General features: G+C 46.5%; 1 protein-coding gene across 1 annotated transcript; it reads left to right on the top strand.

Moving 5' to 3' along the window:
• The first annotated feature begins 2,372 nt into the window (after positions 1–2,372).
• On the top strand, positions 2,373–21,636 carry LOC142588044 (thioredoxin-related transmembrane protein 1). The gene is made up of 8 exons (XM_075699484.1): positions 2,373–2,546; positions 2,889–3,004; positions 3,131–3,176; positions 3,972–4,100; positions 6,569–6,614; positions 8,795–8,896; positions 11,938–12,063; positions 18,307–21,636. Exons 1-8 carry the CDS (start codon positions 2,404–2,406, stop codon positions 18,403–18,405), a joined length of 807 nt encoding a protein of 268 aa, XP_075555599.1. The 5' UTR covers positions 2,373–2,403; the 3' UTR covers positions 18,406–21,636.
• The last annotated feature ends 1,513 nt before the right edge of the window (positions 21,637–23,149 follow it).

Below are 23,149 nucleotides of genomic sequence, written 5' to 3' on the forward strand. Positions count from 1 at the left end.
GTGAAACCCCTTGTGTAATGCCGGTGCCACACGGGGCAGTTTCTATCGCAATCAAACGCTCAAGTGCACGGAGGCTAAAGTGAAGCCGGAAGTTGGCGTTGCTCATGATGTTGCTCCGCCTATCGGGCCAGCCCTCCTCTCTTGTTTACATTTTTCGCGAAACCACACCGCGCTGCGCACAACCTTGCTGCTCGGACCCGCGCGCTTCGCAGCAATACTAAGCAATCGTTAGCACGTTAGCATGATTCCGGAAAAAAGGGCAAAATTTCCCGCGGATATTCCTCCGTCCGTAGCCATTGCTGTGGCGCGGTACATTGCGTACAGCGTTGCATGCGCGTTCATTTCACGAGTTTTAGTTCCTCCTGTCCCAGCTGGCCACGGCAACATCCGGGAGAGCACGGTCCAGATAACGCAGCGCAACAAAACACGAAGACCAACGCAAACCTGCCCGCACGGCGCCTTTGCCGCGGTACGAAACCTATACGGAGCAACACGTGTGAGCGCACAGAACCATAACAAAGCCGCCATTGTGGCCCGAAAGGCGTGGCCGCTACGGCAAAAGAAATAAAAAATCAGCAAAAAAGAGGAGAACGTACTACGTCACTTCCTCCACACTTTTCTCCTAGCGCGCGGAGGGGGTAGGGCCTCTCCTCAGTTTCCTTCCTCCATGACTGAGTGTGACATTCACTTGCACTCCCGTAAACCCGCAGATGTCACTCCTGTTCGTGCTCACGCGGGGGTACAATCGGGGGTACAGTCAGGACGCGATGTCAACCAAAAGTCATCAGTGGGACGCCTTGCACTGGGCGCTCACGGGAAGACTACAAATGAAGCTGTGCAGGGTGACATGGGGTGGACAAGTTTTGAAGTGAGGGAAGCTCACAGTAAAATTGATTATGAAGAACGACCGAAGAATATATGGAAGAAAGCAAATGGGCTGGGAGAGTGTACAGGTATTTGTACAGGAAAAACATTGATTCATAGTGGAGGAAAAGAACTAGGAAGCTTACCAGCAAGTATGCGGCCTGTAGGTTGAGCAGCATGGCAGCAAAGAACGTCAAGCGGAAAGTCAAAGAGGCTGAGGTAATCTCATGGGTGTGCGGCAATGGAAAACAAACCGGCTATGGTAACTACTCAAAAAGAAAAAAAAACTAAATCAGGAAAGAAACAGTTTATGATAACTCAAAGCAAAGTTCATTACTTTTAGAAGCGAGATAGATGCCTTAGAACACGCACTTATAAAGCGAGATACAAGAAGCATGTGCTTGCTGCGGCAAAGCTAGGGAATTTGACGATGTTTTTCCAAACAATGCTAAACTCTTACCTATCAATATCTGAATAATATTCTGGAAGACCACCTTGCACACCTGGATACAAAGACTGTTATAGCAATTGGTGCTTCCGTTTGTGAAGAAAAGGCAGGTGTGGGCATTGTATCACCCCATCTAAATTGATCTTTTTCGATTCCGATACCTGACTTCACGCCTATATTTCATGCTTTATTATTGGTAATTGTCTTAGATTTACGCAAATTACCAACATCTGAATTCCCGCTTCTCAGTTTTCCTTGGAATGACAAATGGTACTCTAGAAAAAGTGAAGTAACGATTACAAGACTACAGTGCCCACGACTCCCCATCTGGCTGATGCGCTTCCCCCTGCTGTCGAACAGGACGCTGTCACGTGACCTCGCCACTTGCATTAGAAAAACTGGTCGTCCGTCTCTCATGTATAAATGCGAAGCTCTCATGAAGGAATGCGAGTTCTTTAATGACGTTGACCCGAGTCTCCCAGTGTCGCGAAGACGGGAAAATGCGCGGGTGGCCGCTGGTATCAATTTCTCCCAAAAACGGGGGAAGCCGGACTACCGTGTCCTGCCTGCCCCTGCTTTTTCCGTATATAGGCCCATAGATGCCACTGATCCAAAATTCTGTACGGGCTACAGTTTCCACAGTCGACAGTCTTGCGAAGTTGCAAACACCATAACCGGGCCCGACTGAAGCACTCGCACGAGTAAAGCCCGGGCGCGCGTCTAAACTTGCTTACCCCATTGAGCTTCATGCAATATTGTATGAAACTCTATGGTTTACCCGACCCGAGCTCTGCGCGCGGGTCGAGCCGTACTTTCAGATAAGCCCTAGCCTCTGCAGTGCTCTCACGCACGCTTCGATGTCATAAAGCCGTCTAAAATATGTTGCTCAGAAACGTTAGGAGTTTTCAAACACCGCGCTCAGGTCCTCCGAGATTTGCAGCACTACGTTGCACACCACCACTACCAGAGGGCCATGCTGCTGTTTTCTCATCTCTATCGACACGTAATAGATGGCGCGACCCGTCCGGACATGTGGCGACGCCTCTAAACCGCTACGAGAGGCACTCATCTCACCGCGCTCGTGGTTGAAAATGGCGATCATGACAGCGCCGTCGGTGTTGCTCGCCGTGGTGTTTCTAGCGTCGAGCACCCACGTCAGTGCGCTCGGCGAACTTGTCGAGCTCGACGAGAACTCGTGGAGTCAGCTTCTCGAAGGGGAATGGATGGTCGAATTGTGAGTGAGCCGCAGCTTCAAACTTTGTCGCCGTCGTTTTATCGCCAGAACATCTGACGACCGGGCTCCCCTGTTGTTCCGGGGCGGGGTTTTCTTTTCTCAACGCTAATCGCGTATTCTCTTAAAAAAAACTGCGCGTTATCAGCGACGTTTCGACCCACTCACGTACGCGAACACCCTGCTCCGTCCTCCCTTACGTCTCCGTAGGCCTTCATTTTGCTTGCATCGTCACTTGCGTGTCGTTTCAAAAGCGCCGATGGTGCGACTCGGTGCAAGATTTGCCCCCAATTGTTTGTCACCAGAGACATGGTAAATTGCTTGCGTTGTTCCTTATCTTTCCAGCTTCGCGCCATGGTGCCCGGCGTGCAAAGCGCTCGGGCCCGTCTGGAACGACTTCTCGAAGTGGAGCAAAGACCTGGGCGTCAAAGTCGCCCACGTTGACGTCACCACGAACCCAGGTGAACCGAGCGATGACGAACCAAACGTGCGGGCAACGGTTCGTTTGCCGTCGGGATCATGTTGCACTTTCGATGCCGTTTTGCGGCTCGCAGCTGACGCGAAGGAAATGGTTTCTCCAATTGCAGGTCTGAGCGGGAGATTCATGGTGACAGCGCTGCCGACCATCTATCAGTGAGTCGGAGTAGTTTGCTCAGTCAAACTCATGCAACGCAAATTAGTCTTGCGGCCTACCTCGTGTGTTCGTCTCCGACGAGTTTACGTAACACTTGGCAGCCCTTTTGCAAAGAGCCTGGCAGAGCTCGTTTCGTAGTTGAGCTGCACATATCTTTCTAACGAAACTTGCTGTACAGCCCGTGTCATTTCTATCTAGAGTAATGGAACACTGTGCCCCTGAGCGAATAACAATGTATTCGAGGGCATATTCAGGATTTGATCGATGGTGGCAGAGCTCAAGGAAGTCAATGTGAACCTGCAGACTACACTTTCTTCAGTACCTCATCTTGAACCCAGAAATTTCTGTGAGATTGTGCTTCTTTTTTAGACACAGTACAAGGCTATAACGCCCTAGACAGTCGTGATGGAGGTTGTACAACGCTTGCTGCACTTTGACATGCACACATCTCGCACATACATAACCTTTTTATAATTGTAAAGCAAAGCTCCCTGCAAGGCTGTTTGCCCAACTAATGGCACCACAGTCATTTTTTGCAGCTAGCGTCTACAAGCACAGTTTGCTTCTTTATGTCATGGAAAATGTACGCGAGTCTCTCGTGACGAAACCATGCAAACGGGAGACAAGCCTCGGCAACCGCAGCTTGCAAATCACGTTCACTTGAACAATGACTGGTGACGCCATTAGCTGGGCAAATAGGGCAACTGCGCATTGCAAAGAAGCACACTTGCGAATGAGGAGAAAGGTCCATTGTGACCCACTTCGCACATGTTTGTCTGATTTTTTTCATGTAGTGTCAAAGACGGCGAGTTCAGGCAGTACCGCGGCACTAGGGACAAGGAGTCATTCATCAACTTCATCGAAGAGAAAAAATGGCAGAGCATAGAGCCAGTCTCTACCTGGAAGAGTCCCCAGTCCATACAGTGAGTCCTTTGTGTTCTGGCACTTCGTGCAAGTGTTTGTGAAGCGATTGTTTGAGCCACCTCGGATGCAGTGTATTGTGCTGGACGCCGGCCACACAGGCCCCCCATCTGTATTAGCTTAGTTGTAGACTCTTTAAGCAAGGCATTGAGAAGCATTCATTCTGTGCCTATGATTACATTGTGAATTTTTCGAAGCAAGTCGTGTGCATTCGCACTTCATGGGTTCATGAAACAATTGTGAGAGATTCCACACATGCAATTTTTTTTGCTAGACATGGGCCAGACAAAGGCACTCGTTCACACATCTGTATTAGCTTGGTTGCAGATGCTCAAGTAAACAGGCCAGCAATGAATATTATTCATGCTATGCCTGTAACAACTTCTGTGTTTTAAATTTGTTGAAGCAATTCGTGTGCATTCACACTTCGAGTGTTAGTGTACTGCTTGTTTAAACCTCCACAGGTGCAATGCTTTTTGCTAGGCACAACCCAGACAGATGTGATTCAAAAGTGCCTGTGGTCGCTTCTATGTTTTAAATTTGTCAAAGTAGGTCATGCGCATCCACACTTGTCTGGAACACAACAGCGTCATTTTGACCCCTCTGTCAACTTCTATGGGACACTGAATGTGAACAGGCACTTCTCTGGCCAAGTATTGCATTGTAAAATGTTCCACTGTTCCCAATTTTGACGTCTGCAATGTCCAGTGAGTCTTAGCACCTTACCAAAGTCAAGTTGGGATAGTACACTGTTGAAGGACCTGGCGCTGTATTTTCTTTCATGGAATATATTACCGAATGTATTTTTCTAATAGGATCTACTACTAGTAACGCAGATATAATGAACACATTGTCTGCTTTGTCCATTTTTCCTCAACACAATTTTCCTCCTAGTTGGGCTGGTGACAATAGCAGTGCCCTGCCTGTTACTCCTTTTGTTACTTTCTCTTCTTTTCGGGTGCACTTATGGTAACCCCTCAAGAATGGCGCCTCGCAGTGGTACCAGAGAGTGAGAAAAGTCTGTTGAGTGGACGTGTGGGACACGTGACAACCGTAGCTTCCCCGTTTCCTAGAAGGTTGGGGAGGTTGTGCATATGTGCATGAGATTTCATTCGGACATAGCTCATGATTACAAAGAAGTTGCCCAACAATGGCTGGCATCTATGAGCTGTTACACAGGTCCGTGACATCGTGCACGGGACCTAATATTCGAGGGCTTTGAAAGCCATGGGAAAGAGCAGGTGATCTATACCCTGCTATTGTCGGCTCCCTGCTGGATGCAACAAAATAATAATTGGCTTGCATGCGCATGCTATGTTGCCTGCAGATCATCATAATTTTCTTATATGTAGTGTTCTAAAAGTGTTGCTGTGCGGCTTTAGAAACAACCACAGAAATTGGGTTCCTGACTATGCTGCTGCATTTCAGTTTCCCTCATTTGTACATAAACGGTGTGCAGTATCATGCTGGGTGGCCTTGTTATCACGCCCATCTGCGTACCACTCGTATGGCATATCTGACTGGCCGTTTCAGGGTTCATTGGCACTGCCATCAAAATCTGTTTAAGACAGCAGTTAGGCTCTACTGCGTGCATAAGTGGGTTTCATTGACAATAATTGACTGTAATAAACCACTCAGATTTGTTTGTTCTCATTTGTTTGTTCTCATAATGCAACTTTAAGGGACCCCTCGCCAGGCTCCATTAGAGATTTTGGTTACACACAGGATGTTGCAGGGCGCAGGGACGGGAGTGTTTTACTGCAAGCACTTTTCAGATTGGTTTGTTGTTAGAGGTAAATGTCTTAGCATTATGCTGCTTGGAGGCAACTTCTCTGCCAAAGTAGACACTCTCTCCCTTTGATTACAAGTGACATTCTTTCCCTGCCTCCTCTCATACCAGAGCCGTGTAGCCTCGTCACATTTACCTCATGAACCCTGCCTCGTTCTTCCTTTTCTTTTTCTTTTTTTTTTCATGCTGCAAAGCGCATTTCATGGTGGCTCTTGTGCATTCTGTGTTTCGATGATTTACCAAAGTCGCATGCCATAACCTGTCAAAATGCAGGCAGTGCGTCTGACGTTGAACCTCCGGCAGTAAGGGAGGCTGTCTAGGGCGGAAGGTTGCGCGGCCCTTTGAAATTTCTCCCGCTTTCATGCCATGCAGTGATGCGATGCACCATGCAGGGTTTCATACATTGCAGACAGATTCGTCAGCGTGTGATCTCTGTGACACGCTTGTCCTTGCAGTGCCGAAACTTGGTGTGTGGTGAGCTAGCCTTGCCAATATTCACAACACTCTCAATTTTCATAGCACTTTCATAGCACAATTTTCGTGCTCTGAAAGGATCAGTCAATTGTGCCATTGCTGTGAGCACAAGGCAGGCGAGCTTGCAGTTCGTCAGGGTTACAGAAATAGGGAGCGTATTTTTAGCCCGACTGAACCTGACCTATTTGCATTCTTTCTTTCCTCTAGGATGTCCATGGTGGCTCAGTTCTTCAAGTTATCCATGAGTTTGAGGGTATGTACTGGCATGTAGCCTGATTTACCATGTATAGCATCAAAGCAGTCCCTCTGCTCTTAGGGCACAAAAGACCAAAAACTGAGGTCGTATCGAAATTTGCACACTACCACTTTACTGGGCAGTAGTCAAAACAAGGCTTTAACTTGGGGCCAACGTTTTGTGATAAAATACATGCGCAATGCATAAATGTTTTTATTACGCAACTGCTGACCTGGATTTGGATAAAAAATAAAAGAGGGGCAAATTCTACTTACTCCAGGAAGCCGAACCTTTATTAGGGCCTCACTTGTTTTTCAGATTTGCTAAAAATTTGCAGACCTAAAAAACAATTGAAGTGCAATGTTTTGAAATCTAACTGTGCACCAAAAACACATACTATCAAACTTCCACAAACTCCATCTGTTATAACAACCAGATGTGGGTAAATGTGATAAGAGCTCAAAACTCACATGAAATCATTTAACAATATTTGAGGGTTCTACAAAAGTCGTACTCGCAAATTAGTGGTATACTTCAGGTCGGTGCATAATGCATCTATTTTGTATGCTTTTGAATGTGTCAGTGAGTACAGTCTGTAGCATCCGAAAATGATTTTGCGTTTGAGTGAAAAAACCCCACTGTCGTCTCCGTGGGTCATGATATAAAAGGGAGCACTTGGATTCAAGAAAACGCGGCTTCTCCGTTTCTTGCATCCTGCTCATTGTTCTGTCTGCCAACGAGGAAGTGAGATAGCTGATAATGTATGCTGCCAGAATAGCATTTGCATAATTTTTGCTAGGCACCTAATGACTTAAAGGAAGTCGCGTGGCTAGAGCTGTGCAATATACTTCTTGCTAGTTGCTCAATTTCCACCCCCACTACCACATCTTTCAGTCTGAAGCTGGCGCTCCGTGTGTGTGTAGTCTGTGGCTTTCCACCACAAGTATGATGCGCCCGCCGTAGTGACTCACGGGCTCTTGGGTGTTGTGCTGCTGGACACAAGGTTGTGGGCTTCATTCCCAGCTACATTTGGTTGCATTTTTATTAGTTGCATAATGCGAAAACGCTCATGTACTTGGCTCAAGTTAACGTTAAAGCAACCCATCTGGTCAAAGTTGTAATCCATTATTATTATGGGGTTTTACGTGCCAAAACCACTTTCTGATTTTGAGGCATGCCGTAGTGGAGGACTCCAGAAATTTCAACCACCTGGGGTTCTTTAACGTGCACCCAAACCTAAGTACACGGGTGTTTTCGCATTTCGCCCCCATTGAAATGTGGCCACCGTGGCCGGGATTCGATCCCGCAACCTCGTGCTCAGCAGCCCAACACCATAGCCACTGAGCGACCATGGCGGGTAAAGTTTTAATCCAGAGCCCTTAACAACGGCATCTCTAATTGCCCTAGTGTTGCCTCTGGAAATCAAACCGAAGAAATAGATTAATCAATCGATCCCAAGTGCCGCATTCCTTGGGCAGGCATCCCATTTGTGGTTCCTGGCATAGTTTCATGCAAACTCGTCAGAAACCACGTGGGAGGTGGGCATCTCAACATTTTGGGGCTCATGTGTTGTGGGGTCTGTTACATTTCTACATTGAGGAGCGTGGTGCACTATAGCAGATGACTGAGCAAGCCGGAGCGAGTGTCAAAGCTTCGTAATGTCCTACAACTATGTGACCACCTCCCGGAGAAAAATCAAACAAAAAACTGGTTTGTGGAAAAACTGTTATAGTTCATTTTTAGGGCACCCTGGAGCTTGCCAGTGTTCCCTTGTTTCTCTCTCTCTCTCTCTCTCTCTCTCTCTCTCTCTCTTTTTTTTGTAGTGGTCATAGGTGCAGTACCTTAATCGAATGCGAGAAAAAGAAATGTAAAACTAAGAAAATATCATATCATTGCTTTTATAAATAAGAATAGTTGACTGTCGCGTTTGGCTTCTTCAAAGAAATAAAGCATGCATAATCTGCAGTTCGAGATACAGTCAAACCCACTGATAACAATGCCGGCATTAACATTATATCGGATATGATAAGAAGCAGCTGATGCACCATCAACTTTTCTGTGTTTTCTGCGGTAAAATAAGCTGCTTACTACAATGCTCCCGTGCCACGTTCTACCGCCGACACTGTGTTTTGCCATGTGCTGTATTTGTGCTTGGGACCAGCTGTGTCACGTTTTAGTGTGCTCTCATTCTCATGTAGGCCCTGCACACAACGTTGGTTGACTACTACGGCATCCCGTACTGGGGCTCGTACATACTCTTTGCCCTGGGAACAATCATCATTGGTGCTGTCTTGGGTCTGGTAAGAAACACCACTTCTTTCCGGCATAAGTGTCATTCAGTATCGGTGGAGAAGGATGCCCAAGCTGTACAGGGTGACAACCTAGAAATTGTGCACAAGCTCTGCCCACGAAACTACGCTGCACCAGCCCAGCCCTGTCTGTCTCCGCGCTACAAATCGTAAGACAGCTTCAGAATAGTGTTAGCAAGCAGGCGTAAGCACATTACAAGCGTGAAGGAATAGTGTTGTCCTTGTGTGCGTGATCCGCACGCTACTAGCTTTCTGTGGCATGCATGAGCTGTGGTAGTGTGTGCTATTTGGCAAGTTTGATGCACATAATGTTTATGTGATAACATCAAACGTGGCCGAATCCATGTCTCGTGCTTCAGTGCCAGTTGTCTCTATGGCTGTGTTCCTGCAATTGTTCATTGTCAATAAATAGTGAAATAGGCTTTCGCTTCCTCTGAGTTTACCTGAATTGCAGGTTACAGGCGCCTAACGTGCCCAGTTTCTGAAATCGTTGGGTTCCTGAAATAGCTAGGTGCTTCTGGCATTCGTAAGCCTAACAGTTGGCATTCATAAGCCTAATAGCTGGCATTCGTAAGCCAGCATAGACCTGACCGGATGGTTGTTAACGGAGTAACTTGGCTTGGACATGTCTGGCATGAGGCACCGGACAGCGCTTTGTCTCTTAATGTTTTCTTTACATTCTCATTTCTGTGCGTTAGACTGTCTTCAAGGAGCGGGCAAAGGGCTTGCGTTTAACGTGTGTAAGCGTGCGCGGAACGCTACTCCAAAGCTGTTTGTAGTTGCCACCAAACACTGCCGTTGAAAGAAGTCGCCTCTGCCATTTCAACACAGAAGTGAGTTTAAGGTGACACTAAAGAGAAACAACAGATCAGTTTAGGCTGATAGTGTATATTCAAAACTCTGTATTCATTAATTTTGCAGTAATGAGTTGATTATTAGAGGCCTCAGTGTCGGTACGTCAGTGTGACGTCACGCTTGCATATATATTCTGTATTTGGGCCATAGTAGTTAACTACAAGTTCTTGAAGCTTGCTAACTTAAGTCTTTGACTCTTTTAAAATGCAATTTAGTTTAACTTTAGTAAAAAAAAATTGAGTTGGCCCGAGTAGCCGCTTCAAAATCGGTTGTGTAGCAGCAAGTTGGTGCAAGAAATTAGAAATTGTGCCAGAACCTGTGTTGTTGTCGTGTTTTCTGGCTTGCCATTCCTTGTCCTGTGGTAAGAGTGGCTTTGTTGGCATCTTGGAAAGGAAATTTATGCTTTTTCTTTGTCTTTTTAAGTTAGACAGCAGTGCATTTGCCACAGCATTCTTAGGTTGCCACGAACTACCGTATTTACTCGCATGATGATCGCACTCGCGTAATGATCGCACCCCGAACTTGCCGCAGTGATATGCCATGTGCCAAGTCTAGCTAATAATGATTGTGCTTACCATCTGTCGAATGCTACGCGAACGACTCTTCAAGACAGACTAAGCAGTCTGCACGCACCAAACATTCTTAAGCAGATGCCAATTTCATTCCTTTCATCACTTTCCGCATTTCCACGAAAAAAAAAAAAGCTACAACCAAACTTGCCTTTATTATGTGTAGGCTTTATAATGGTTGTGTCCAACAACAACAAAAAAAGGCACTTTTCGATTCTTCTCCTCTGCACTTGTGGGCACGCAACAAATCGCGAGCGGCAATGATAGTAGCCACGCTTGCACTGATGCATTAGAAGTGTACCCTATTCATATGCCTACTCTTGTAACACAGCTAAGGTAGTCACCCACCCTTCGCGGAAACGTGCCGTATTAGGATAGTAGTGAAGACAAATGCCGCAGTTTCCGCAGCATGCCCGCCATGTGTTTCTATATCACTGACAGCTAAGCGTGCCCATCTGTTTCTGTCCCCACAAAGTGGACATGGCTACGTTATTGCCGCAAACTTTCCGATAATAACGATATTATTCATTACTGATGCGGAAGAAATCGTGTTCAGCACGTTCAGCTTGCTCTGCCGGCCGCCAATTTCGTTTTGGTGTCCCGCACTGTTACAGCGGCAGCCGCCTGCGTGTTGACCTGTTGTCATCCCCCAGCAAACACAGGATGAAAAAAAATGTTTCTTTTCACGGGGAATTTAACCCGCGTAATAATTGCGCCCCTGAATTTTGCGTCAATTTTTTTTTACGAAAAAGTGAGATCATTATGCAAGTAAATACAGTACTTGCTTGTGAGAAAAACAAGATGTCAAACCATCTTTTGACACCTTAATAACCTGTGTATTGCTGTCTATGTTCCATCCAGCAAAAAGAATCTGGTGGTAAAGCGAGGGTCTCATTATTTTGTAACAGTATGAAGCCAAGCAAAGTGTAGGAAGAACATCTTTTTTTTTTTCAGTCATTGTGTACAAGTTAATTATGAATGATTGTTTGAATTATCAATGAGGTTTTGAATGGAATTGATGGAAAAGAGTGGCTACAAGATATAGCCCTGTTAATGCGGGAAATCGAGTGTGCTTGAAGCTCACAGACACCTGAATGCTCCAGCGTAAGCTCTGCATTCTTTGTGCATCTCAAGCCGTTGACCAAGTGGAGTATGTCAGATTAACAACATTTTTGTTTTTTGTTTTTTTTTTGTGAAGCTTTCTTTGCGTTACTCCCCGGGGTTCTGCATGGGTGTGGGTGTTTCTCACCGAGTAGAGAATGGAGAAGTCACAAAGCACACAGCACATGTATAGCTATTACGGACCCTATGAATGTGCTCGTGAACAGCTCTGTCTACTAAAGTACTACACAATGAAAAGAAAATAGTACCTAACTATCCACACTGCAACAAATATCTGCCTTCAAGTTGACAAGAAGGTCTGCTTGGTCTGTTTCTCACCCATCTCTAACTCGATCGGCTCTCACCAAGCCGATGCGGGGAAATTAAACTTCACACATCTGGTGATCTTTTGCACAGCAGTTAACCGAAACGTTTCAAGAAAGCTTTTTGTAACATAGATTCATCAAAGTATGTTGCATCTGCCTTTCTTTTTATTATTATTTGCAGTTGATCGTATGCATCATAGACACAGTATTCCCAGCAAAAGTGCCCGCGTACAAACCTGTGAAGAAGTCAGAGTCTGACAATGAAGAGGAAGAGGGCGAAAGCGAGTCTGAAGCCGGCAACAAGTCTGTGAGTGAAAGCTTGGCTTTGATGTTCACAGCTGCCCTTGTCTTCCTTTGAATCGCTGAATGCATTGTTGCACCTTAGGCCTAAATACTAATACCTTTCTTTGTTTGCATCACTTTTTCATGCACAACACGACCTAACCTTCCTAATATAACCTTCATGCCGCCGTGCTGCAGAGTATCGATGGAGGAAGCAAGAGTATTCTAAAGGCCTCCATGTGCGGATACTAGCTTTTAAAACTGGAACGACTAAAAAGTTAATCAAGTACTTTGAAATAGTGAGTGGGCTTTTTCACCATGAATATAAAACAATCTTTACCCATTTTATTCAAAACATTAGTAAGCTTCTGTCATCCCATTTCACATAATGAAGTATAGTTTACCAAACTGCAAATGGAGCGTAAGGAACCAGTAAGCACCTTGTTTGTGTACTCAGGATTATCAAAGCATCCATGGTGACCCAAAAAATTGTGGCAGAACACATCTCACCATGACTGTCGACAGTAATGCGTTAGCACTGGATCAATATAGCAACACAACATACTGTCACCATTGTAAGAGTTGGGTTCGGGCATGTAAAAAGGGGTAGCCGGCCCACGCCGTTTTCTGACTCATCCACGCTAAGTATGTTGTCGAAGGGAGGAACTTTTTCTCATCAAGAACGAGGAGTACTGGGTTTATTTACAATATCTACATTGTCTGTGACTGCGACACTGAACCAACCAACAACACTCGATCCGCCAAATGTGTCTCACCTTGCTGGTTCCGCAGGTCTGTCCGAGGGGGACGCATTGTTAGCTTCACAAAGTCATTTGTCTCGGTTGTGTAGGAGAGGCTAGAAGGTCATTACCCCCGCTGGCCAATCGTAACACCATCGGAACGAGCTTTATGTATGAGACGTGTGCTGCAGTGGGACCCCTTGTTTGCGATTCCCTAAGGACTCTCTGTGCCATCTAGCACCGCAGCAGCAAAGCTTTCACGTGGCCTCCAAAACTCTAAGTGCGCCGCTGCGTGTGAACACTGAGAAACGCGTCATGCAACAACCATGCTCCTCGGTCACGCTGCTTTCTGGACACATTGCGCTATCTAGTGACACTGGCAAGAAGTCCGTGCATGGCCTCCGAGACGAGGAGCGTGGCGTGCGAAAGCTGAGACTTGTTCCCTCTCTTTCCGTAACACCCAGTTACGGGTGTTAACCCAACCTAACTTGGGGAGAGGTTCACTGAGGAGTGGCATATACCTGTGGCATTTGTGGAGCAACCTGCTGAAGTGTCGTTCTAAAAGTCGTTCATTGAAAAGCGGCACATAGTCCAGTGCATTTGTGCCGCAGACTGCTGATGGTTCGGGTTGTTGTCCTTGAGGAACCCTTGTGATGCGAGTTAGATTCCGCTCGGCAGAAGACAAATGTGAGGGGTCTTTTTCGTCATTCTAGAGTGGCACGTTTCCAGTGGCACATTTCCAGTGGCACATTCCCAGTTTAACATTCCCAGTTTAACATTTCCAGTGGAGCATTTCCAGTTGAACATTCCCAGTGGAACGTTCCCAGTGGCACACACCTACCGGCACATACTTGGTGACCCAAGTTAGCATCAGAGGTTCGTTGAAGACCAGCTTGGACTGAGTGGCACGCACCCATTACTCCAAATTGGCTTCAAAGAACAGCGCTGCCTACCCAGTCCCGGGTCTACAGTACCCGCGCCGACGAGCATCTCCCGTTGCCCCCTCAAATGGAGGATGTTTTTCTCATTGACGCTCAAGTCCCACCCGGCTTGAACGTTTGACGATGCCTCTGTGGCCAGCACAACAACTTCGTTGGAAAGCGGCACTGTAGTAGCATCACCCATTTGGTGCCATTGCGATAACGCCGCGCCGATGCGACACAGGTCAAAATGACAATGTCGCTCGTATACTTCAATAGCCTACTGGCGTGGCTAGTAGCAGCTGCGATACTGACTTTTCTAGATGGCGCTAGATATGCACCGTATTTGTCATCTTCACTTACAAATTGGCGTGTTTTATAAAATCCTTGAATCTAAGCCGACCCTAGAGTTTGGTAGTATATGATTATTTGAAGTAAACACTATTGGCCTTGATTCAAATACGGTAGCCCCCCAAAAATGCGTGAAGTATCCAAAGAATGCTAATGCATTACAAGACAGTCTTGTGGACCAGTTAGATCTGACTGTACCTTCGAGATTTAATCAAGGGTGGGTGTCTGTGGCAATAGCAGAGCATAGAGAAGTAAAATTTTTCTTTAGTTCGAATGGTGGCCTGATGACAGCCACTATTATATCAAGTAATCCTGCAACGAAGAGTATCCAAATTTAGTCCAAAAAGAACACACAGCTACAGCATCCATAAATAGTATCTAATTACAGTTGAACCTCGCTACAACGAAACTGACGGGGCGCGCGAAAAATTTCGTTAAAGCGAAATTTCGTTGAGGCGAAAACAGGCCAAAAACACTGTCAGGTTGGACCACATAGTCCCAAAACATCATTTATTTCCAAAGAAGTCGGTCAGCTTCTTCTGCTTCTTTTTTTTTGCCACGAGTGCAGTGGCGCGGCTTTCGCACTCGGTGAACAGTTGCATCGCGACGTCGTCATCGTGAGCACCGAAAAATCTGCGGATCACATCAAAAGCATCCATCACTTTTATTGCAGGTGGTGGCGCTAAGTCCTCCGCGTCGCTGTCATCATCCGATGATGCGTCGTTGTGGCGAACGCCCTCAATTATAGCTTCGTCACTCAGCTCCTCGTGAGCTAGCACTTCACTGTCAACAGCGACGTAGTCGCCGATGTGAACATCGGCCGGCACATCTCCGGAGTCCTGAAGGGCTGCCCATGCCGCATTGGCCTCTGTGGAGGGTGGAGCAATTGTACTGCAGCCTTCCTCGTCCGACGTGGAGTTCGCTGCCAGTTGAGCATCGGAGTGAAAGCCGGCGTGCACAAAACAGTTGTAGATGATACTGCGACTGGTTGCCGTCCACGCTGCTGAGACCATCTGTACAGCCATGTACAAATCCACTTCGATTGCCCGACCGGTGTCGATGTTTAACACCAGCCGCTGAATCAGTCGCTGTCGATAAGCGCTTTTAACGCTATTGATGATACCTTGATCCAGCGGCTGGATTAAAGCCGTGCAATTCGGCGGGAAGAATCTTACTTCCACGCTTTGAAGCTGAACGTCTTCAACGTTATGCGCTGAGCAATTGTCGATGAGCAAACAAACCTTACGTTTCTTTGCCGTCATGTCACGGTCGAAAGCGGTTAGCCACTCTTTGAAAACGGCCCGTGTCATCCAAGACTTCTTATTGGCAACATATTTGACGGGCAGGCTCTTGCCACCTTTGAAGCACCGCGGCTTCGCACTTTTGCCTATCACCAGTGGGCAGCGCTTGTCAGACCCGTCCATGTTGCAGCACAGGAGCACAGTCACACGCTTTTTGCTATGCTTCCCTCCGCTGCATGGCTGGCCCTTCATGTGAAGCGTCTTGGAGGGGAGGAGCTCGAAGAAAAGTCCCGTTTCATCGGCATTGTATATGTCTGATGTGGCATATTTCTCCATTAATTCCGGCACAGTAGCTGATGCCCAAGCAGATGCAGCGTCGGCGTCTGATGAGGCCGACTCCCCACACAGCACTTTAGCGACGATTTCATGCCTGGCCTTAAAACGGGTCAGCCACCCTGAGCTGGCTTTGAAATCATTGATGCCCAGCATACAGGCATAGCCAAGTGCCTTTTGCTGCAACATGTTTCCGCTGACCGGCATCTTCTTTGCGCGCACGTCGAGGAACCACGTGTACAGAGCCTTCTCAAGGTCCTCATGAGCCGCTTGCGTCAGCTTTTTCCGCTTCGCGGATGTCCCCGAAGAAAGAGCTTGCGCTATCGCGTCTTTCGACTTCAAGATCGTTGACAGCGTGCTCTGTGAGATGCCGAAGTCCGCTGCAACATCTCCCTTTTTCCTGCCACTGGATGCCGCGCTGATAATCCGTGCCTTCTCTTCAAGCGAGAGGAACTTCCGCTTTCTAGATGAAGTCGCCATGCTCGCATTCATTACAGCGCACTAGCAGCACAAGCACGAGTGAAAAAAACTAGGGCAAACGCGCTGCTGTTGCCAGGCTGCTGCGTCCTTTGGCAACGGATTGGTTGCGGCTCTGAATTGGATTGGAAGAAAACGGGAGCTTGCCCCCGCGCCTTGTCGCAAGGCAGCCAGCCCGATAGTCATCAACACCAAGCTATGGCGGTGATCATGTGCGTTTCAGTGAGTGGATTAGTTTGGTCCAGCGAATGTTTAGCGAAACAAAGCAGCGTGGGCCTATGGAAGTACATAGATGGGCGGCGATATGCTTGTTTTATTGTAAGATATATTTTTAAATCGAGCTTCGCATAGCAAAAATTTCGTTGAAGCGGAAACGCGCCCCAAAAATGGTTCGTTGTGATGAGAAATTTGTTCCATTACTTTGTATAGCGAGCTGACGGGGAATTGGAAATATTTCGTTGAAGCGAAAATTTCGTTGAAGCGACGTTCGTTGTAGCGGGGTTCGACTGTATACCAACTGCCTGGTGCCACGAGTAAAAAAATTTGAGTGCCAATTATCATGGCTTCACCTGGCTGCCTGCAATGTTCGTTTCGTAATTCAAAAGTTTCGAATATTTGTACACTCCTGCTTCCTTCACCTGTCCTCGCTAGAAAAGCGCTCTCCCGAGGTAAGGTACCAGTCGTTCTTCACACGGCAGCGTTCAGATGGCGGGAATGCACAGCTTTTGTATAGCTGCAGCCCGCCTGACGCCTTTCCTACACATTCCCCACCAAACGGGCAAGGCATTACCACCAACCTTCCTTTCTGACATTCCCTCTTTAAATGTCCTTTCTACTCACTCACGGTGGTACAGTGGCTGTGGTGTTCCGCTGTGAAGTGTAAGGTTGCGGGCTTGATTCCCTGCTGCATTCCACTGGGGCGGAATTTGAAAGCACCCGCATATTCCAAGCTTTGGGTTTCAAGTTGAAAAGTAATTAATGCGGAGACATCCACTACGCTGTCCCTCCTAGCTCAAGTGTTTGAGTCTTCACTAGGGTAAAAATTCGGGCTAGTTGATTGTTTATGATCATCTTACAGCAGCGCATAAAACAAGAAATAGAACGTAGAAGGGCTTACACTGCAGCTCAGCACAGTGTAAACCTTCTTTGAGATACTTAAAAAGGAGTACTGACAAAATTTGGAATTTTCCGTTGGGCTACTTGGTTCGACATAGTGCTGTTTTCCAGTGTAGAGACAACAGACTAGACGAGACAGAGCGCTGCCTTGTCGCGCTGTCTTGTTACACAATCACGCTCTCTTGTCCGTTCTGTTGTCTCGTCTTTGCACTGGTAAATGGCACTGTGATTTTGAAGCTTTACAAACTTCACATGTTCCTTGCAGGTCAAGGAATTGCACTTGGCAAGTGTGGAGGTCGGGAAACATCAAATCTCATATTTTAATGCTAAAGTTGTCTCTAGCCAAATTTGCGTCATCTACATTATCGTGACGTCATGAGTCATGAAACAAAGCAGTTTGCTGACATGCACATTTCTTCTGGTTGTGCTTGCACGTGGGATAGCCACAACGATCAACAAGCTGAAAACGTGCTGTCAGTATTCCTTTAAAGGAGTAGTGACACAATGTTTTACCTTTCCTTTTCATTAAATGAAAATGTTCTGAAAAGAATTTAAAAGGAAGCTCTAACGAAAAAAAAAAATACTAGAAACCCCTCAGAACATCCAACCTAATTTACTATAATAGCTTTTCTTCGAACCAGTTTCGGTTTTGTTTCCTGGTAAATGTTATGGGTCGTGATGTTGTGACGCAGGATCTTTGGCACTCACTCCAGCTCATCCGGTTGTCAGCTATGCTGCTACAAGGTGCATGGCTCGAAGTAGCAGCATAACGGATGGCTGAGCGAGCTGGATCGAGTGCCAAAATATACATCGTGGTGTTCTCCAATGGGACTTCTGCGTCATGGCGTGGTGACGTGTAACACCTACCGGGAAATGAAGGCAAAATTGGTTCATAGGAAAACTATCACAGAAAATTATTTAGGAGGTTCTGAGGCTATCCACTATTCTTTTTCTGGGCTATTGAGTTCAAGCAATTTCAAAAGGAAAGGAGAGCTTGGAAATGCTGTCGGTACTGCTTTAAAATTGGGGCGAAAGTGCTGCCACTTGGGTGCAATTTTAATGTCGTCGCATCAAACGCGTTGCATCGCAGGACGACGACGTGATCCTGGACGACACTCTCGAGGAGAAGGACATCGGCGACGGTGAGGGTGCACAGCTGAGGAGGCGCAACACCGAAGCAGTAGAGTGAGCATTTCGCCCACCGTGCTCCGAGGTGCTCAGGTTTCTCGACGAGCAATGACCACCGAATAACTGCCTCGGCGAAAGATGCGGGGAAATCTTGTTGTCTCGATGAGGTCTTTGGCACAAGCTTCGTCTTCGGGGAGGGGCCCCCACAGTTTCAAGCAGCTAGAGTTCCACGTGGAACACTAGTGGCTAATTCATGAACCAAGTTTGTCTTTGTTTTTTTTACTTTGTTGTATGTGTGTGTGAAAATTTGCACTTCGGGAGGAGAGACCGCTTACGATGGTTGGGCTCCATTGTTAGTCAAGTCACTTTTTTGGGGACGCGGTTAAATGCAGTTAGTGGTCAGTCTAGGGTCAGTGAACGGGAATTTCATGAAAGGGGGTTTTGGGAAAGGGGGCTTAAGTGATAGATGCGTACAACTGTTTGAGCTGCACTCTCTGTCTCTTTCGTCGATCCTCTCTTGTTGTGAAAGCCAAAGGAATGTGTGGTTGTTTGTGGCTGCCAGTTTGCATGGTGCTTTGGTTTTAACTGAATATATATATTTTACTTGTTGGGCTTAAGATTCCAGTACAGCTTATCCTGTGATATGCTTGGACATTCAATTCGAGAATGGGAATTGGCTTGTTGAAATCAATTAGATAAGCACTGATGAGAATTGTCCAAAGGAAACGGAGTGCGGGTTTGTGTGTGCACAGGCTGTGCTACAAAAGTCTTGCTTGTGTACAGTCTTTGTCAAAAGTTTCAAAGCCACTCCACAGACAAGACTAGTCGCCAAACCAATAACATTTCAGTTCAATATGTCTGCCGCTCCAAAGCTTATGAGAGCAGGGAGCAGTGTTCCTCTCGATTTCTGGAACTTTCGAGCGACAAAAGTTCCGCAGGCACTCTTGGCACAAAGCTCCCTGATGGATGTCCAGTCACATGTGTGCCGGCTTTGAAAGTTTTGACAAGAGACTGCGCATCTGTGAAGCAGTCCGTTCGTTAGTCCAGACATTCGAAGTGCAAGCTTCACACGTTCTGCTTACTTAAAGAAAACAATGGTCTCAGAGGGAGTGCCTTAAAAGAAACACATTCACTTATCATTTTGTGTGTGCTTTGGATGCTTGTGTTTTTTAGTCTGTGTCGCTTGCTTTGCAAGTTTATTGCATCAGGGAGTCCTATAACCATGTCATGTGGTAGAGCGAGCGGTGTCACATACATATGTAGAATGTTTGTGATAGGTCTCCTGTGTGATTCGAATACAATTTCTGATGGCAGGGGCCAATAAAGAAGCACACGCACAACAGCGAAGGCTTCTCTTGCCAGCAGATTGTTCACCTGCTGTCATGCGTTGTAGACGTGTTTACAGAATACACGTACCTGTGAGCTGGGTTTATGGTTGATGTGCAATGAATGTGTCGAGTACAACAGTGCCGGTGCTTGCGTTTTAACTATGCCACTCTGAAAGCTTGTCTTCTTAACAAAAGGTTGTCATCTTTCCAGGCTCAAGGTAATGTGAATGTCGCATTAGATGCGCCGCACTCTTTGTTTGTGCGTGTGGCAAGTCGCGGCGATGTGTGCACAGCACATGTACGTGACACATGTTAGCCCCGGTAGAACGTAGACAGTGACGGGTCAAGAATGCAGCTAAATGTGTGCCTTGACGGCAGCATCTACAGCTAACAACAAAGAAAGTGCTGAGGAAATAGAAGGAAAGGTCTTCAGTGCACATGAAACAAACTTTTTGTTAGCAACCTCCTAGGGAATCTACCAGTGTTTTTTGCGTTCTTATCCAAGTAATTAGTCTTAATGCGCAACCTTCTCTATTTTGCAACCTTATGGCCACATTGTCAATATTAGATTCATAGAGCATACTTGGGAACATCTTTGCCAGTTGTTTGCAGCACTCTAGCTCTTGCATAAATCTTTTTCATTTGCGCATTTGAAAGAAGGCCACGGTGGCGCACAAGTGGTGCGCCATAGCAGCCAAGATGCAAATCTACATCCAGAGTGTGTAGTTACAAGTTTCTCTTCGCTGATTATCAGATTCTTACTAGCGGAATGCATACTCTGAATGATTGAGTGAAGAAATGTCAACTTTGCTATAATCGACGTTGTCCAACCATTTATAGTTTCAACGTAGCAGCTGAAATGCTTGCTTAAATAAGGCATGGCTGACCAAATTTTGAATTTACTGTTATATCCAATAACTTGTTATATCTGGGCTCATTATATTGTTGCCTAAATGAATTCTTTATGGTCTGAGGGATGAAATACATACAAATCAGCTTTCCTTTTGGGGTGGGGGGAAGAGGGGGTTGGGGAGGAGCCTTTCTGCATTGTTGACTTGTCACGGACTATATAACATTGCTTAACATGGGCAAGTTTGATGGCATTATGTGTTCAACGCCTAAAGTCTAACTGCAGTGAAATTTTGTACCACATGAAAAGGCTAGTTCCAGGTAGCACAGTCGTAGAGCAACCGCCATGCAAAATATATTTGAGATACGGGTGGATGCGTCGTGAAAAGCTCACATTTTTTATTACAAAACTGAAGGAAAAGATTTGCGCCATTACTGCATACCGAAAGTTATGCCAGTTCGGAACATATTAGAACCAGCACGACGCCTGGGCAGATCGGATGGTGCCCCTGGCCAGTCGGAAGATCACGGAGGCCGTGGTCTGGTGCATACGTCATCTGCTTTGGTACTATTTAAAGGCTGTTAATCAGGAAAGTATACAACTGTCAGCCGTGCAGATTTGCCAAGACTGCTTTAAAAGCATATATGTGTACTCGTTTATAACCACTTCAGCCCAAGCGAAATTTCATTGCAGTTAGTCTTTAAGCTTGGTCATGTGACACTGGTGTTAGAGATGAGCACTTTGCTGAATTTTTGTGTGCGCTATAGCTGCTTGGGCATTCCAGTCAAGATAGCAGCAGCACAGCTAACAGCCATAGATCCTTCTCTGCCAGGGACAGCTAATGGGTCTCTCGTAAATGCTTGTTGGCGACACCGAAAAGAATCGGCATGTGTGTGTTGGCGATGTCTGCCTGGCTGCAAGATACTACTGCTGTTTCTCTTTTTTTCTTTTCCCCGTGAAATTTCAGGTGTAATGTGTTTGTCCATAGCTTATTTATTTGCCGCACTCATTGCTTGCTTCTTTTTTTACTCTTTCTAAGAAATGCATCTTCTGTCGCTTTTTTTTTAGGCAGCTGCTCTTCTGTGGAATAAAATGTGGTTTCTACTTTTATAAACTGCGATGTCTTCCTCCGTTAGCGTTAATCTACCTTGCTGTGATGAAATATGGATGGGAAGAAAAACCTCCAGGTGCTCATTCTTCACTCAAGTAACTGTATGACTTCTTCTACGTTACTGTAATTTGTGAGTTATAGGCATTAGAATGTATTGCTGCTGTCTACGACATCATCTATGGTCAACCGGAACAGCACTATGGCAGCTTTTTTATGTGTTGCTGCTAAACACAACACACATACTAAACTCCAGTCAAACTTCATCAAATCTGATATTCATTAAAGGTGTATGCATGCATGCATTACACACTGATAGTGGCAAGAAATGTTTGATTTACTTAGTCATATTGAAAACTCATTATAAAGAAGTCTCGTGTGGAAAAAAAATGCTTAAGATCACATCTACGTGAAAGAAACGCAAGCGTGATGCCTACGACATGGCCCATCGCAACGGGTGTTCTGTGGATTTTGACAGTCCGTTTGCGGCTTGTGCCAATATGTGGCACAGCATCAACAACAAATTACATGCACTTTGTCCTATCACTACTAGACAATAGTGAATCGGAACACATGGGCAGTGCGCTGACCGACGTGCGCCGAGTCTTGTCTTGCGTGTCGCCCGAAGCGGCGTTTTGCTCGCCTTCGAATGAGTCTACCAAACTGTTAACTCCAGCCACAGTGATCTGTGAAAGACACGAGCCACGTGTCTGATCGAACACCAGATGCACACTACAGACTGGCGGTGCTCCAGTGCACGACACGCTTGTCGCGATAGAATAGTCGGCGATTGCAATGCCACCATTGCCACTGCCGGCACAAAACAAGATGGGACAAACCGTGCTAGTCACGGAAGATTGTCACAGTGGCATGTTGACTGCGGTCCAACCGAACCAGGCCACAAGCCAAAATGTGCTTGCGCTTTCAATATGCGTCAATTTGTCATAAAGGAAAGAACGTTTTTCTTTCTGGCATGCATATCAAGTTGCGCATGCCAAGTACAGTTGACCGATTTTTCGGATACGAAGGGGGGTGCCAAACTCCGCTACTACAACTGTCGGTCTAGTCTGTGCATGTAATCTCGTGCGTGATTGCCAGCAAGTCTAAAACTGGTATGAACGTATTGATTGAGAGCTTTTCCCACTATGGCCTGTCACCTCTGCCACCCGTCGGCAAATTGTCGAAGCTGTACTGCCCAGGCCGCTAGGGTTAACCAGAGCCATCTGCATGGCAGTCGGCAGCTATAATTGCTGTCCTGTGCAGAGTGCAGAGTGGACGTGTAGGTAACTTCGCACATAGCCGCCACGTTTGCAGCATCGCGTGGATGAAGTATGTCTGCAAAATTGAGCGGGACAGCATAGAGCATCAGAAGTTTCACTTGCCATTATACATTGGTTCTGGGGACAGTTGGTGGCAAAGCGGTACGGCCGAACCCCCAATATGTCCTGCAGCCCCCCCGAGTCACCCCTCTCCTTCAACCATGGGTACTTGCCCAGTGATGGTGTGCCTTTGTGCACCC

The sequence above is a fragment of the Dermacentor variabilis genome, chromosome 7, assembly GCF_050947875.1.
Source record: "Dermacentor variabilis isolate Ectoservices chromosome 7, ASM5094787v1, whole genome shotgun sequence".
In the NCBI taxonomy this organism is placed as follows: Eukaryota; Metazoa; Arthropoda; class Arachnida; order Ixodida; family Ixodidae; genus Dermacentor; species Dermacentor variabilis.